At 40.4% G+C, this 18,560-nt stretch overlaps 2 protein-coding genes across 4 annotated transcripts in view; one reads left to right on the forward strand and one right to left on the reverse strand.

Moving 5' to 3' along the window:
• LOC139114139 (serine/threonine-protein kinase Nek7-like) overlaps positions 1 to 12,498 on the reverse strand; it is an 81,010-nt gene extending 68,512 nt beyond the window's left edge. Inside the window, exon 1 of the mRNA XM_070675683.1 lies at positions 12,493 to 12,498. The gene's annotated coding sequence lies outside the window, so the exon portion shown is untranslated. The remainder of the gene's footprint in view (positions 1 to 12,492) is intronic.
• LOC139114137 (collagen alpha-1(XXVII) chain-like) overlaps positions 1 to 18,560 on the forward strand; it is an 89,882-nt gene that overhangs the window by 10,269 nt on the left and 61,053 nt on the right. The window contains exon 1 of one of the 3 annotated variants that reach the window (XM_070675680.1): positions 10,632 to 10,960. The exons of the other annotated variants lie outside the window; for them this stretch is intronic. Within the exon in view, the coding sequence (XP_070531781.1) occupies positions 10,935 to 10,960 (26 nt within the window). The 5' untranslated portion in view covers positions 10,632 to 10,934. Of the gene's footprint in view, positions 1 to 10,631; positions 10,961 to 18,560 lie in introns of those variants that run through there. 3 annotated transcript variants of the gene reach the window in all.

Raw genomic sequence — 18,560 nt, forward strand, 5'->3', positions numbered from 1 at the left:
TCTGCTGACATGCAGTGAAACTACAATAAACGGTGACCGCCAAATACTTTTTTCTATATAATCAAATGTAGCCATTAACTTTCCCGCCTTTTTGAAATGTGCCCTACATTCTGACTCGGAACAACTCGGAGGAAGCTGTCGTTTCCTGATGGGGTTGCCTAGAAACTAGAGTTGGTGCCTGGGCGGCAACTGCGAACGGCGCCATTAAAGGGACACTGGCTGCAACTTTTGGTGATTTTTTTCCACTATGTCGTTGCGTATGTAAATTGTAGTTCTGCTCACCAAAGCGAGGCGGAACACAAACTATTTAGTTGGCCAACACAGCATCTATGCATTGAAAAATGCACAGTTATTGCTCGCATTTGAATTCTTGACCGGACCAATATTCTCTTGTCGACATTAACCGTGCAGTCCGCACGCACAGGCACATACAGGCTGAGTTGACACGCTGAATACTGTGTATCCTAACACGGTTGGGGAGTAGAACAAGAAACCATAGCTGGCATAAAAAAAGAAATACTGAGGAACAATCAGCAAAAGTTACTTGTAGTAGCCCTTTAAAATTTAACCGGCATACTTAAATCAGACAAAGTTGCAGTAGTCATTTTATAATTTCTTATCAGTCCCCCTTCGGGACGGAATTTCAAGCTCTCAAAATCTTACCGTTCCTCGCAGGCCTCGGCTTGTGTCGGGTTTTTGTAACTCGCAGAACAAACGTCTCGTTTGTTTTAATAACTGCTGGAAACAGTCATTCGCTCCGTGGCCTTTTTGAATTCCAAACACTTGTAAACATGGAATAATTTGCTTCTCGTATAAGAAACTTTAATAATTATCAATCGATTGTCACTGTTTTTTTCCTTTCTCCGCTCCAAAACAACTCCCCTCAGCTCTCCCCTAACTAAAAGATCTCTTTGTCACATTTTTACCTGCCCATCGGCAAACTGTCGAAAACAGCCGAATCACATACTCTTTTTGCACGAACATTGCTGTTAGCTGTCCCAGATCAGACTTAAGTGACCCCCCCCCTCTCTTGGCGATACTCATACTAACGAGAGCCTTGGAGGCCCGGACACGTCCTAAACTGTATGAAGGGTACCATGTGAACAGCAGCTTCACCGAAATCCCAACGCAATGTGCTGTTGGTAAGGTTATCAACGATGATAGCAACAATTGCGCAGGGCGAACTTTTAGGTTCAAGTAGCTGAAATCACTTGTCAAGTTATCCAAAGTCACGGATGCGGGCGGTATCCTCTCACCGGTAAATGAGAACATCTATAGCAGGCTTGAAACGACGCAAACATTAGCGTATTCATTCCAAGTGGTTGTACTGTAAGAACGCAGACGTATCATAACTAGTCTCGTTACTGCTGATTGGTTGTATGCTTGCAAGTACTCTGGCAATGTATGTATACCTATGCCTGTATACAAATGTACGTGTATGAGTACACACTGAAGTATGCATATTTGCGTGCGTATTAATATACAACATGTATGTATGTATGTATGTATGTATGTATGTATGTATGTATGTATGTATGTATGTATGTATGTATGTATGTATGTATGTATGTATGTATGTATGTATATATGTATGTAGTATGTATGTATGTATGTATGTATGTATGTATGTATGTATGTATGTATGTATGTATGTATGTATGTATGTATGTATGTATGTATGTATGTATGTATGTATGTATGTATGTATCATTCCATATAATACGTAGGTTCGTATGGATCAGAATCTAACGATATATAGTTATAGAAGCATACAAATGAACGCACTCATATATATATATATATATATATATATATATATATATATATATATATATATATATATATATATATATATATATATATATATATATATATACGTGTGTGTGTATATATATATACATATATATATATATATATATATATATATATATATATATATATATATATATATATATATATATATTAGTTGATTTCACAAATACTGGTAACACTTAGTGTATATACATATAACCCGAATAATTATCTTCATGTAGTTTGCACATACTATCCTGGAGATGCTGTCATTTGTTCTACTCGCAAGAACACACTTAGAATACATCAGTTGCTTTGGAATCGACACAAATGCCAATCAGACTCTCAAGCATTGATAATATTTGCATATGACTTAATTACTCACCCAGGATTCTTTATTGTGGCATGCATAATCATTTCACATGTCAGTTTTAAAGGAAGCCAAGAGTATGAACAGTCCACCTTACGCTCATTTCGTGTTGTGATATATGCATTGTGCGACTTCAAATTTAGCGTTTAAAAAGGCAGGTTCTTTTATCAGTGTTTTCTCTAAGCAAATTGACTAACCGTGCACAAATTTCAAATCAGAACAAAGGACTAAAATCACATAAACAGCCAGTGTCAACAACCATTGATGCAAGAACCAGGGATTGAAGACTGCCCCTTTAAGATCTCATCATCCTGTTCCCATACCAAGGTTTTGTACTCTTTAGCTGAGAATGAATTTACTCCATACAATTCAAAGTTTTTGCGAATTCAAACACAACGAATCGTTAAGAATAGCCATGGTATCTTTCTCACTGTAGCTCCATGAACAGTTGGGAAGATTGTCCAAGGGAAGTTTATCCAAGCTTCATGCAGTGCATTTACATAATCTGTTGACTTTATACATCTGGACTCTTCTTCCGTCCTGCTGAACAGATGCCTTCGACCTCCTCCAAACTAGACAAAGTCAACCCCAGAACAAATGATGATAAGAAATAGGCTGTCAATTCTCAAATGGTGTTGCCTTTCACTGACAGTAACAGTCTTTCGAAATGAAAAACACATTTTGTTTACATTCTTGGTGACAAGCATGCGTTCCTCCTCTGAGTAGCGTGTCTTCCGGAACAGGAAAGGCTGCCATTCCGGCAGACATAGGATTAGGTACACGCTTTGCAAAACGGACTGTGGCATTTCTCCCAAATGCTTGGGAAAATGTGTCATTCCCCACCAAGTGACTCATTCCCCTTGAGAGACAGACGGTGTTATTATCAAGGATAGAGAAAACGTATTCCAATACATTTGAAAAAAAATATTTATATGATTTTTTAAGGACCGTAGCTATAACTTTTGATAACTTTTCGTTTTTGTCTAAAATATACGGTACTTCAAATTGAAAGACTTTGGCCAAAATTTGCTCAAGGAAATGTTTAACCGCCCCCTTTCGAAATCAAGAATGAATATCAAACTTAAAAATTGATAACAGAGAATTATTTTATATAAATTACATTGTATTTACCGACGCTTGGCATTCAAAATGGCCGCCGTCCCTGTGTTAACTGTATGGCGACAATTAAATTTTTGGTTTTCATGAGGAAAGCTATTTTTTGTTATTTTCGAAAGACTAAGACGTTGAAAGTTTTTATTTCCTTAAAAGCTTTACCCCCACAAGTGGTGGATCAGAAAAGAATTGTAGAAATATGAGCGTCCGAATATCTGTACCCGAGGTGCGGGTAAAATGAAATGGTACAATGTCATCCATGTCACAGTGTGTCGCATTTAACACCGGACAAGGTAGTTAGTCTCCTAAAATTCTGAGCGACAGAATAGGTGTACAAGCTGCCCTGCACCATCGCCAACAATGGAGTCTTTGTAGTTGACCATTACTTCGGACATGAGCCGGTAACGTCCACAGGCGATCGTTTATTGAACTCCTCCCCTATAAGACAGAGTATTCACATCCTAAGTCTCGGATAAAACCCTGGTCGACAAAGTAACGTTGTTCAGTAATTCATGGAGTACACCCTGAAGGCAAACAGTTTGTGCGGCATACACTCCATCTCAGCTAAACAAGCAACAGGCTCTTCACTGTTTCGCCCGTGTTAGCATAACGTTTATTCAAGCTTTTCTCCCAAAATCATGGTTTCCACAATGCAATGTTTGTACGACGGCCTTATAAAACACGTTTGTATAAACCCGATAGTCTTCTATGAAAACAGCGAACCTCCGTCGATTGTGTCCGCGAGTGCCCCTGGCCAGAAGGTCCGTTCCCTCCCAGCGACTTTTCTAGACAATAGAACCAGTCACTTTAGAAAACTGATCTTACAGGTGAGGGTGCTTTGTGTTTGGGAGACCGTGTTGCTCTTCGCAATTAGACAAAATAGGAAACAATCTCAAGGGCAAAATAGTCGCTCTTTGTTGTTAAATGTTTAATGAGTATGCACTCGACTTGTGGGCGATCTCTCAGTTGATATAGCCCTTTTCTCAATGATACTTCCCCTCAGGCACGGAATGATGCAATTCACAGAATCTGTTGTCAGCCTTTACCGAGAGCAGTCGGTAAAATTATCGCCCGCCGCGCCCGTCGAAATGAATATTAACATTATGCATACCAAAGTAGAAAAATCACGTCAGTTCGTGATTTTTTCGAATCGACCCGAATTACGTGAAATAAGAACTTCTCTAGAATGACACAAAGGTCGTTCAAAGGTCGTTCAGTAAGGGACCAACAAAATACACTAGAAGTGTTCTCCACATCTTGGAAAAATGAAGAAGGCCATTTTACAAAACAATAGTTAATTTGCATATACTTTTGTCGTGAAAATTCAATCTTTTGCATGGATATGAACATGTGAATCGAGGGCTGAAAAAAAACAGGGGTAGCTCTCCCCATCAACATCCCTTTGTGGAGATCCCTTACCGGACTACTTTATCATATCATTTATGCTCAGCGATCCCTTTCTATCAAGGTTAACACTTAGTCAGTTTTTACGTAACCTTTCCACATCCTTACACAGCCTCTTTACTGAATGATTAGCCTTTCCATATAGGTCCCTTCCCATCCTTAAGGTACTGGAATCCGCCCTGGGAAAAGATCATTGGGATTTTACAACTTTCTTGGTCGTACCACTTGTGGGCGATCATTTTTAAACTTATGAAGTAAAGAAAGCTTTCACCGCCTTATTTTTGTGAAAATCTAAAATCCAGTCTTTATTCATAGAGCTTATACAGGGATGTCAGCCATTTTGAATGTCAAATATCGGTAACTTTAAGGTAATTTATTTCTCTAACGCCAAAATTTTCACGGCGACCCTGATTTTATTTTTTTATTTTTATAAGAGAATTGATGAAAATTTCGTTGAGGAAAGTCTGAGCAAGGCTAGCCTTTAATTCTTTCAATTCCCAGGCACGAACCCTCCCTTTAAACTAACATGGCTAATTTTATCCAGAATATTCGAATTTCAAAGTTTTTAATACTTATAAGTGTATACCATATAACTAAATTTCCTGCCGTGTATACAGCCCTTATCATTTACGAATTCAGGCAAAATTAGGACTTGATAACAAACAATTATTACATTACTGAGTCATTTACTCAGTTTCCAGTGAAGGCATATCATTTAGCGTGCTGATGTTATCCATGTCGAGAAATATTGATGATGTAATTTGTATAAAAATGTTGATGATGTCATTAGCATAACATCTCATCAATGTTTCATGTAAAATCTTGCAGCCTGTGACAGTGACATCGGCGTTGGTGATTTTACGTAACTCCTGAGAATGTTACTGACTTGCAGCTTTTGAAAGCTCTCATCAAGATGTCTGTATATCTCTTTTCCGAAGTTACGTGAGTTCCTGTCTGAGTAAGGGAAAATATCCATTTTAACATAGGCGGAAATAAAAGTTGCAGTATCTGTCCCCGAGTTGCAGTGATCTTTTTATTTTACGTGCAAAGTGCGCAACGATGAAAAAACTCGTATGAACTGATGACAGAATCACAAATTTGGCAAGGAAATAACGCAAACATGTCACTTGGTTTATATTTACCTGTCCAGAACATCGCTGCAAACACAGACGCCTGTCACTGCAAACTATGACGTTGTTTCTTTGCGTGACGTGGAGGGTGCCATGTTTGCCTTCTCCCCCGTGTGTATACCAATGTAATTAGCGTGCCTTTTGAGGAGATCGTGGTAGTTTATATGCATTTATTGAAATGGGCTGTCGTCTATCGCATTCTTACCTTCTCTAATTCGCTGTGGAAACTTCATTGTTGATATGAAATATAAAGAGACTTTGGTTTATTTATCCTTGATTTTAATTAATATATTACTTATTTCATGAATTTATTAATAACGAAAGTCTTACAGCGTCAAGATTCATATCTCACATGCTCAATCAACGGCTCGGGGGGTAAAACGAAAACACATTTTTTTCGGTTTTTCACAGTATACAGTCATGTCATCATGCTGGGGACAGAGCTATTCAGCCAATTTAAGAGTGTTGATCCTCAACCTGTACATTTCCCAGGTCAACATTTGATTGTTTCCATAGGCAGTTGTTACCGCATCAAGTGGTGGACCACAAATGTACAGTATATACAAACCGCAGATTTTCAATTATTAATTTCATTTTTTTAGAGTTCGTGTTCTGCGACGCGTCAGGCCCTAACGATATCATCTCCCAGTAGCATGTCACACTCTCCACCGAATCTGTGTTCTTTCTCAAATTTAATTCTCCATAGTATACCCGATCGAATTCTGACGGCGTCGCTGTCAAATGCAATAATTGTAGCATTTTCCCATGTTTACATTATTGGCTATATTTTGAACTTGCACAGCGTTTAAGGGCAGCCCCAAGTTTTCCCTGTCCAAATTACTTTAAAGCTTCGCAAGGCTAGTAGCTGTAACTTTGGAGGATTTTTCACTAATTTTGAATTCAATGTCAACTGCATTTTCTTACTCTACTCCCCAAATCATATTGAGGTACACAGTATTGAGTTTGTAAGCTCAGCATGTACTTATGTAGACTACGTTGTTGGAAAGTGTTTTCGGGTCCGCACTAAAATTCAAACGTTAACAATGCATTTTACACGTACAGACGCCATCTCGACACGCTAAACAGCTGATGTTTCAACATGCTTTTGGATTAGGGCGACATTTTTTATTTTTGTGTTTCTCATCTCCCCACCGACCGTAAATTTCAGCTCCGACATGAAAATAAAAAAAAAAAACTTTTTATTTGCGCCGCCTCTGAGGCGATCATCCTAGCAACAGCACCACCATCATCAAATTGTGAGATTGCAGCGACTCAGTCTGAAAGGACAGAGAGCACAGAACACTGTACTGAAAGATAAGAAATTGCAGTGACTGAATGGACAGAACATTGGACTGAAACAAGTACACGTTTTTCTGTACTTAAAAATTGTAGAGACTGAATGGACAGAACATTGAACTGAAACAAATAGAGATTTTTTTTGGTACTTGTTTTTTTTTTATTTCGACTGCCCGCCCTGCCCGAGTATTCCTCTGAAGATGAGAAACACAAAAAATAAAAGGTTCACCCTTTGAACAAGATCTTGCAACCGAGTTACGAAAATAGTGAAAAAAAATAATCAAAGTCACAGCTACTGGCCCTTTACTATTTTTTTATAAAATGACATCACAGCAGTCGGAAAAGATGCCTCTTACAAACTTTTTCACAATTGAAATATTATAAACTAACCCCAAAAAAGGAGTCAGTATGCGCGTTTAGTTGCTGTCCGATTTGAAATGTGATCAAAGTATTTGCCATAGCCTCTCAAATTAACTTAACCAAAAATAAAATATCGAACAGTGGCAAGTAAATAAATCATGGCAATTACTATTCTTTAAATGCTATTAAAGTATCGCTTTCACTCTCTGTGTTTACATAAAGATCCCGTAAGCACCGGACGCCATGACAGCTGTCGCATCAATTGCCAATACCAATCGCAAATATTATAACAAATATGATGTGTTAAGGAGTGATTTATATTCAAAGTCCCCAATGCTTTACAAAGCACAGTTTAGTTTGATCGAGTGTATCGATAATTTCTAAAGGTCTGTCACACACTTGTCTTCTTTAAAGGGCCACTATCTGTAACTTTTGATTATATTTTTTCACTATTTTTGTTTTTAATGTCAGTATTCAGCTTGTCAACTCGCCATGCACATCAGAAAGTGCATTTTCATGGTTGAAAAGCGAGCTCTGGAATAGAATTCAATAACAGTACCTTCTACACGTATTGATGCTGTGTTGACAAGTTGAATAGTGGGTGTTTCAGCATTGGGTGGTAGAAAAAGAACTTACGATTGACACACGAAACAAAAATAGCGATAAAGCCATCGCCAGTGACACCTGCTGGCCCTCTTAGCTTGTGTTTCGTAGCAAGATGTGTGCTACACATGCAGCAGGTTTGGCCATTTGTCGTGTTTCCAGCTTGCTCTCCACGTAAATCTCTGTGTAAAAAGCTTGAGAATTTTTTAACGACAGGGTTTGTTTAGAAAATTGTTCAGATATGGAAGCGGAGATTTCCCGACGCTGGGCTGTTACTTTTTTTGCTTTATTTTGGCAAGACCGCGCTTTCGTCCACGGATGCAGTCATAATGATCGAATTTTGCATAGCAGCTTTGCGTAACGTTTTACACCGATCTGGCACTTGCCACATATGGCTCAAGCCAAAACTTTGGCACGGCACGTTTACATCGTCTGACCGACATGATGTTACTCTAACCATTTTGAATTTTTTTCTGGGAGCTATCCAATTTTACTACTTCTTGCGGTAATTTCACCAGCTAGCTGTCTAAGTTTATAGCGACGTGGTACGGCTGGTAGACATATAGATCTTGTGTTGGTTATAGTTGTCAAATATTTGCACGTGGTGTCGATGCACTATTTTTCCGTCCTCGAGCGTTGACTCTTCTAGCAGACTGTATTTTTCGCTCTACTTCTGACTCTTTCAACCTTTACTTTGCAAGTTAACTGGTTCGAGTTGTCCTGAAATGCCAGCCAGTTCCATAATCTTAAACCACAGAAGGCGTATTTAAAATCACGCTACAAAGTGACTTTTCAATGAACTCCCTGTAAATGTGCCTCAAATTACTCATGTTTGTCTTTTCATTGGTCATGCGGGCACATTGTGTTTTACCACAGTCTCCATTTGTTACCAAATTACGCTGTAGGAAAACGAACTGATGATTTGCTATGCTGGACTTTCCTTCCGTGCTGATGCATAGTGTTAGCGTGACTTGATCGTGCGATGACGATATGCAGAACACGAATGTCCTGTAAATTCAGTCTGCAGACAAAGTGTTCGACCGAGGGGCACATGCTTAGTACTTAATTTTTACATTTAATTTGTTGTACTCAATTGATTGATAGAGCTCGATCGCCCTCGTTTGATCTGCGCAGTGATGCGTGGATCAGTCAAGAATGAGGATTCGATGACCTTAGTGTGACCCCCCTGGCAGAGTCTGCTGAGCAAACTGGAACACTTTCTTAGACTTTCATTAGTAAGCGTGATGTGGCGTTATGCTGTCGATTGAGTGGGTCAGTAATTGATTTACGCATGCGCCCATCAAAATTGGTTAATCAGCAGGCTTAGATTTCCCATGAAGTACTCCAGGGTTCAGATATCTATTATCTTCCCAAGGGGCCTGCGGGGGGTGCCACACTCTGACAACTGCTCGGCGTCAGCGAGCAGGGGTGTCACACCCGGAATATGGTACATCCATCTTGGCAGGAAAAATGGAAGTTTTCGCTTTCACAGGGATGCTCTTGGTTGGTATGGTACAGCGATATATGACTCTGGATCCAGTCTTACGATGATCATTACGTACCGGTTCAACCCTTTCAAGTGGTGTGTGTCTGATGTATTGAGCCACAAGATTATTCCGCGCTAGTATTTTGTTAAGCAATGTTGTTTTAATACTATTACAAACACCTGCATATTGCCTGGGACGGCGATAGCTCAGATCCACTATATATATTAACATTCTCTTACTTCTTTCTTCCGCTTGTGAGTCTGCGCTGTGTTTCTTTTTACATCCGGGAATAAAGCCTTAAATTATGCCAAAAAGCCGGCACAATGCAAAACTGCCGCGAATGTTTTGACAACTGAGAAGAAGTGGCTGCTTTCGGAACTCTTGCCTTATGCAGTAACGGAAGTTTTTTTGGGAAGTAATACGCTGTATTTCAAACAGATTAGTCAACAAATGGTTCTAGCTGTCGCTATATTTCTCCAACTCTTACATTTGCGCTGTAAACTCCAACTGATTGGCCGGGGCACTTTGTTTAATAATCCGCTCTGTGCAACACTTTGCGGTTCCTAATGCCCGGTTTGACCTTTTAAGTATTTACGGAAGTTCGGGGAATGCCGTACACTAGACCACTTAAATTTTACTACGGAACTTCCTCGCATCGGGGTTACATGATCCGGGGACCTTAAACTTGGACTGTTTGCTTATTATCAAGGGACGTAGTATCGCTTTACAGGTGGAGGCAGGGCAGGTGGTACACCTTCAGATTAACAATTAGTGTCCAGTCACTGAGGAAAAACTTGTAATTTTTCCGAGACAGTATCGATACAGTTTGTGGTGCGTTTCAGGTGGTTTTCTGATAAAATGCGGACATTGTAAGTCAAATAAGGTCCACATGCCGCGCAGCGACAACCATGTCTGCCGACTCATTACCTGGGCACAATAGCTTCGGCTCAAAAACTAAGGAATTTTGGAAGAAAATAACGACCTGATTGGACGTTAATTTCTTTGCCGGGGGTAGACGTCTTTGTGGAGAGCATTAGTTGAGCATATCGGGCTACCCTTCTTTATTTAGTACTCGTGTTACTTCGGACCATTTTCGCTCTCCTCGATACAAGGCAGTCATTTCACGGACCATTTGGTGAAATAGACACCGGGGTCGAGCGAGGCACCGTCTGTGGCTGGCCAGACCGCAGCCATCGCTCACATACAAGTTACATCAGCGGCTGCCACGCTGCTCGGATCCCCACTTGTCGAAAAGCGACGTCCTGCCCAGATGGGATGGGTACGCCCGCCGATGATAAAGTGTACAGCTGTTGGACAACGCGCTCCTCGTTACCACTGCAAGGGCACTGAGAGGAATTGTAAAGACTAAGAGAACCAACCATGGCAAAATCTCTACAACAACCTTGGTAAGAACTTTTTTTAAAGACAAGGTTTTTTTCTAAACCTTCAGGAAAGATTGTGTACAGCGAGACTAATCCCTGCCCAGACACACTGAACTAAAAACAGGAAAATATCTCTTTCTATTGGCTTTCAATTCACTTACAGATGTCATTGTACGGTGGCCTATTCATCATTCTATTAATAAGCGTTTGTTTACACCGAAAGGCTATCGTGAAATTATAGTGAAGCAAACTCGTCGGAGTTACTTGCTCCGTTTATCTCAAGATAATCGCCCCTGCGTTTGTGACGTCCATTCATGGATCCTTGTGACTCCCTGACCGTAGCCAACTGGTGTCTCTACAGATCTCGTTTGCTCTAACGACCTACCGCCGGAGGAACAAATATCCCCGGGCGGGAATTGACTCCCTGACTTCGCAGTCTCCCGAAGTCAATCCAATTCGGTTCACGTCGATTTTATGCAGATTTTGCCTGTGTTCAAAACGCGGCACTGTGGCCAGGACGTTTGTCATGACATCTGAAGGGTTCTTCAGATGGTAGAAATGTCTCTTTCCCCTCTTTGGTTCGAGTTTCTATGTTTCTCGAGTAACCCACGCAAACCTGAGAAACACAGAACATGCATCGGAGCTATTGTCATATGAACAAGAGGCTGAGTAGAGGTAGATTTCTGTCCAAAATCACCAACTAGAACAACGGCGTTAACTCACCGGGCCTCCTATTATCATGAGGCGAGTCTTAAGTATACGTCTACGACAGTCGCTCGAAACGAATGAACCATTGTATAAAAGACGAAAAGGGCTAATTACTTTAATCAAGTCTTTCTTTACCGACACCTCAGTAGAATTGGTTGTTCCTATGATTAAAATCTTCATAATTTACGGGAACACTCTTTCGACAACCTCGCTAATAGGGCTTATTGGTATTAGTGTCCCGTTGAATTGTTTATGAAGTTCTATGTAGTGTACAAAAGCTGCGGACATAAATCATACTCTGTTGATATATAGGTCTCGGTACATGCGTAAACACACTGTCAGAACGAGACACAATTCAGCCGTTCACAAAGAGATTACAGTTGTTTTAGTACAGTTCATTAAAAGAGCAAGTCGTTAACATTATATAGTTGACATCACATGCTCACGGAGTTCTGGGTTTTCAATTTTTTTTAAAGATAACCAACGGAGCATATATCTGGACAGTGTCAGTCAATACAAAAAAGCAATTTCAAGAACGTCTTGTAGTTGCCGTATATGTTTTCTATATTGTTCAAATTTGGACGTCACAGCATTGGATATGATGAACGAGTAGTGACAGGTGTTTTCCAGCTACAAATTTGCTGTCGCATGTAAAAATGTTTTTCATCATTTGTGGAATGACGATTTTACTAGATATCGGCATGATTTTGCAGCGCGGGATGATTTCTTGTTAGCCCTGGGTGAAGCCAATTCGTGGCAGTGATCTGTTAAGTACACAATGTACTAAAACATTCTCCAAGTGCGATTACGGTGGATATCACAACAGACCACACACTGAACTGCCATATTGTGTTTCGACACCAATGTCAGCAGATTGTTAGATTCAAAAGCCATCGTCGATGTGGTATAACTTCACTCTTCCGATGTCTGAATACACCTGTCTCCTCCTTCTCCTCCCACTCCCTCGATATTATCACATCGTTACGTAGCTCAGTATTCAACGACTGAAAAACACTTTGGCAAAAGCCGTGTTTTAAGGTTTCACTTCAACACTTATCTCTCTCGATAATGGAAGAACTTAACTCTAGGTAGGGCCGCACTTCGCCGTGTGTTTGCATTGTAAAGCACAGCGTTGCATCCTATCATAGGGCTCACAACACAAATTGATGAAGTACAGTGTAAGGAGATATCCCATCTACGCCCCCAGAACTGCGTTCAGCTAGTGGATTTCCGGAAGGCTATGTTCCGGGTGTAAAAAAGTGCAAATGGCGTTGATCCACGTTGTATATTTAGACTTCAAAGGCGTCGTTTTCCCAATAGGGCTCCGAAAAAAAATGTGTTAATGCGAAGGACTGCACAAATATCAGCATGGGTTGGCTTACATGAAATACTGTTATTTACACACCAGTTGTACCTCTTAAGTATTTTATCCCTTCATGATCTAGATGTTATATATTTATTGTTAAAGCGAGAGAGTGGTACGAGAGAAAAAAATGACGCGTTTTCAGAGTTTCTGTATTTAACTCGATCGTGAGACGCATAATCGATCCATCGTGTGTTTTGAACTGTGAGAGATGTATTTCAACGCGTACTAATCGGTGTTATTAATCCCCGAGATGGCCAAGCGTGTCCTTTCAAATGCGACCTCGAACCTTACGCCCGGTAAAGTCACGGCGTTCCTGGTTGCAACTCGTGGTATATTATTATTATTATTATTATTATAAACTTTATTTCGGACTTAAAAGTCCATATAAATGTTGTGAAATGTTATTACAGACTCTTTGAAGAATTAATTGTTCTCTTGCATACTGGTTGAAACAAAAAACAATCAGTTAAACAAAAAGAAGCTTATTCCAAACCTTAACTATATCAGATTTGAAGTACAATAAGTCACATGTACGTACAATTGTATTACTGCTGTTCAAAAGTCGCTCTCTCAAACCATAAATCTGTTTACGCATTTGAGCGTCAAAGTTATTGATACTATTAGATACAAACATTGAACTCGCACTACTCCGTTTTTTCATAACCCAATAAGAGTCGTGCAGCATTGTTGTATGCAACTTTCAATTTACGCATAACAGCCACAGAGTAATTACTCCAGAGTGGTCCTCCATATAGCTGGTAACAATATGCTTTAAATAGAACACACTTAACATGAAACGTACACTTGCAGAAATTTCTCATCAACATATTTGCTGAAATGTAAAGATATCTCGTCTGTCGCTCGATGTCATCGTCATCTCTAAAGCGATCAGATAAGACAACACCAAGGTATTTTTTCTTAGAAACAACTTCTAATTTAACACCGTTGAGATACACAGAAGGAATTTTACACATCCTACTGTGATTAGGAAAATACACATGCAGGTAGTCTTTTTGCTATAAAAATGATGTCATGTATACCACCATAGCAAGTGCAAACATCTATCAATTTCTGTGTACCTTTTGCAGAAGGACTAATTAAGCAGATATCATCTGCATACAGTAAGTGATTACAAAAACACCACCGATATTACAGCCTGTATTCGAATTTGTTAAGAGAATACTCAAGTCGTCCATATAAACATTAAAAAGCTTAGGTGACAGTATACCACCTTGCTTGACACCATTTGTCACAGTAAAGCTATTCGATGTGAGAGCACCCCAACGAATAGCAATAACTTGAGTTCTATACCAACAAACAAGGAATCTAACAATAAAAACAGGAATATTACGCTGAATTAATTTTTGAAAAGTGTCCAATGGTTGACTCTGTCAAAGGCCTTAGAGGCATCCATGAAGGTAATAAATACATTGCTGCCATAACTTCTGTAAAAATGAATTATTTCCTTCAAAATAAAAACACACATATCAGTGGAGTGACCTGATTTGAAACCAAACTGGTAGTCTGTCGTCCCAAGATATGATTCAATATGACGCAATATAACTAACTCAAGAATTTTAGAAGTAACAGTACAGAGGGCAATAGGACGATAGTTGTTCTTGTCAGTTATGTCACCATTTTTATCTTTGGTGATTGGAACTAGAATAGTGTTCGAAAGTCTTTCGGGGCAAACTACATGAACTAACATGGCCGTAAAGCACATACTGAGCAGAGTTGAAACTTTACTGCTGGCATACATAAAGTGTTCGGATGAAAGAAAGTCAGAACCAGGACTTTTGTTAGCCTGGAGGAACCGCCCAAATGAAAGAAAGCAATACTGAACTGCAAACTGCATACAGGCTTCGCACCACGACTTAATCGCATAAACACGCCAAGAAAATCCCCATTAATTTTGTAACAAATAGGGAGCTTTACGTACAATTCGGCCAACTGGAAAACGTGACTGTGACGGTACAATCGGAAAGGGGCCTCCGTTTAAAAATCTCTACAACCTGCTCCTATCGTGTTAACACTTCTCCACACAGAACTAAAGTGTCCAACCCAACGTGAAAGTTAGAGTCCTCAAGGTTAGACACGTCTGTCAACGTTTTCTTTCAATCCATGCTGTTCGCAGTGCTAGGCATGATGATTTAGGGGTCAATCCATGGACACGCCAGTTACCAGGCATTTCGGGATGCGACCCGATAGTCAATCTGGCACTCACGGTCACAGGCACTGGACATTTTTTTGGTCTGCATAAGAGTTTGCTCAAGGTGTCCGCTTTCCATAAGCGCTCATCGATTTTCGGTAAATCGTCTGTGGGCACCTTGCAGCTATGTTAGATCATTCTCGTGAGGTCACTGGCTCTCCGTAGGACAGCATTAGTCAAAAATGCCCGAGAGACACGCTCACACGTTGGTGGTCCCCCAATATTCCCTCCATTCGACCTCTAGATCAAGCAAGGTAATATCTGCGTTTTCACATCTCTGAAGCATGATGCAACAGTTTCGTCAAACTGTGAAGCTGTCGATGCACCTTGACACTTGGGGAACGGTAGTCTTGTCAAGTCACAGTCGCCTAAGTAGAATGAATAATATTATCACTATATAGAGAATCAGTGTTCTGAAGTGGCCGATTGTAAATCGACCCTCGAAATCAGAAAGTGTAGACAATATAGGTTACTTGCGTGAATGGACTGTTTGCGTAACAGGTAGTTGTCGTTCCATCGACATCGAATTCCGGAAATTATTAGAATCTCCGTGGTTTGTTTGAGTATCAACTATGTTTGGTCAGACCATGGTGAAGCCGGTTAATCGCGGCTTCTCTTGAGGTATGTTCAAAAGGACGGTTTTCCGGGCAGTTCATAAAATGAATCGCCAAGTTCGAAGGTTGATACCCACATGCTATAGTTTAATTGTGATTGGGTAATTGCCTGTGTGACGTATATATTTGTTGCGCTAGGACGCCGTGGACACTGGCGAAAGGCAACTCCTAAAAATTCGCACACCATGGGCATGCAATACCTTGAACACATTCTCCATCTACAGTATATCATGATGCCTACACGCAGACACAGTCCCTGCGTGTGAGGTGATTATGCCCAAAACGTCTCCAAACCATGCTTCAATACAACAAAAAGATCGAAGACTCCTCCTGGCCCTGCCTATACATTCGCCTGTTTTTCTTGAAATTTTATCGAACTGATACGCCAGTGGCAATTTGTACCGAATAAATGCCGCTTTGGTAGTCGTTCACAGCACGGAAGCTGTAGCGACACAGGTGACATTCATATCAAAGGCACTTGTACACTCACCATTCAACTTGGATCTCAGAGGACGACAGAAGTCGTCTGAGCGTGGACAAAGGGCTTTTAATGGGACCATTTCACTCCACTACAATAGATCCAAACTATGCAAGGTTTCAAGTTTACGAAAGCCACACCGTGTAGTTTTCTCCAGATAGTTTCAACAGAGTACAAACAGGGCTTTTATTGTGTCCTGGGTATTTTCATCCTTTTTTTCAATGTACCTAGATACTTTCACATTTTTTGTAGCAAACGACCAAAGCCTTTGTGTTTAATATTGCTGTGGACATAAGCTTATGCTTGGCAGAAACTTTTAATGAAATTTCTGTGTGGGCAAGGTGCATGACTGTCTTCTGTGTTTTGGCAAAACATGCTGGATTCTGAGGCAGTTAGGCTTTGTCAGGGAACGTTACACTACTTGGCACTCGGTGGGCACAATTAGAAATCTGTGGTTTCGTTTGTGAGGACCAGGCATCTACCTTTCATATATAGCCTCCCCCCCCTTCATGTTTGCACTGTTTTCTTTAGTCAAAGAGTCGCACCGTGTCTTGGCCTGTCGCCACCCGGACGACAGCCGTGTCTCCTCGAGCCAACGGGGAAATTGCAAAAAAAAAACCCTGAAGGAACAATGAACGGAAATCGGATCGAAGAGGAGTAGCATGAAGACATTCTGAACCGCAGAAGCCAGGTCAGAAACCGTAGAGAATGGGGCATGTTTATGTTGGTATGGCATATACATGAGTGTAGACCCTTAGGAAAATACAGGAACGCCCAGGGCCCCAGGCTATTTGCAAGCATCGTCCACCTTAGTCGCCAGAAAACAAAACATAGGACGTGAGCTATATAATGAATGTCATGTCCGGTTCAGAATCATTGTCGTACAGTTCATCTCATGAGATGTTTATTCTTTGAAGCATCTCGCTTTTAATGTCTATGTTTGAAGCCACTTAGAGAGTCCAAATTGTGTAGCCTATATTTTAAGTTTACCAATCACTTAAAACACATTAGCCGAGGAAGAATCTACAAATATAGAAGAACTCCGTGTGAACGCTTTTCTGCAGACATCGTCTTGTCAAGGAAATGGCGGGTTCGGTGGTCCGCGAGCAGAATATAACAGATTTAGACGTGATAACGAAATTAGAACTTCTGCCGCTAGTATAATCACTCGTAAAATGCCCAAAACTGTACCGTATAATCTTATGTACATGAAACATTGTAATGTTTGAAGCTTGCATATTCTTAAAGCCCCAGTATTTGTAACTTTTAACAATTTTTTTCATATTTTTGATTAAAATGACATCCTCAGTATGTGAAAGTAGACCATAATTAATACTGAATCGCATGGTTTGCATGCCCAGCCCGCCTCACAATTAACAGTAAAAGGAGTGAAAAATGACTTCTTGTCCGGACCAGAAGTCAGCTTTGTTGACACACGAAACGAAACGTAATCACACCACCGCGCATGCTCAACCACATCTACGCAAGTTTTACTGTGGCGTCCGTAGAAACCATACGCTCTTCGAAAAGGTCTGGTCCATCGAAACTGGAGACTCAGCTAAAAACGCGCGAAAGTTGGGTGAAATACCGGAAAGATATAAATATGTGTTTACAGATTGTTCCGACTATAATGAGCCGTGCAAACAAACGTCTTGAACAGCTAAACTAACGACGGAGGCAGTCGATTGTAAGCTTCATGCAAGGCACTGCACGTTGTGACCGATGGTACGGAGATCAAGTTTGCTGAATGAATTGAGAGAGAAAAACATATATGAATAAAAATTCAACACTTCACCATTGTAATCATTGAACTAGTCGTTTCTTCCATTATGGAGTATAATGAAAATTTCGTTGAAAATAAATGACGGGACTGATTCTGCTCCGTCCACTCAAACGAAGTTTTGTGTACGGCCAGGCTACGCTGCAGGCAACACAGCCTATCAACTTCGCATATCGTTGCCGTACGGCGTAATTGAAAACGCTCAGAAAGGAAAAATTCTATCTTGAATGCAGTACAAAAGTCTTACTTATTAAATTTAAAAGTATTTCAAAATAATATCGAACGTAACGGGTATCTAATCCTCACAAGGACTACAGTAGTACAACAAGTATCGGCTAGCTGCGATGCGATGGAAGTTCGAACACAAGAGAGATCCCGGCCTCACTGCAAAGTCGTCCCCTGCGCACCCGGCCCGACAGCAAACTAACCTCTTGGTTTGATTCTGTTGTTTATATTTTTGTATAAAATT

Source organism: Ptychodera flava, chromosome 16 (assembly GCF_041260155.1).
Source record: "Ptychodera flava strain L36383 chromosome 16, AS_Pfla_20210202, whole genome shotgun sequence".
Taxonomy (NCBI): domain Eukaryota; kingdom Metazoa; phylum Hemichordata; class Enteropneusta; family Ptychoderidae; genus Ptychodera; species Ptychodera flava.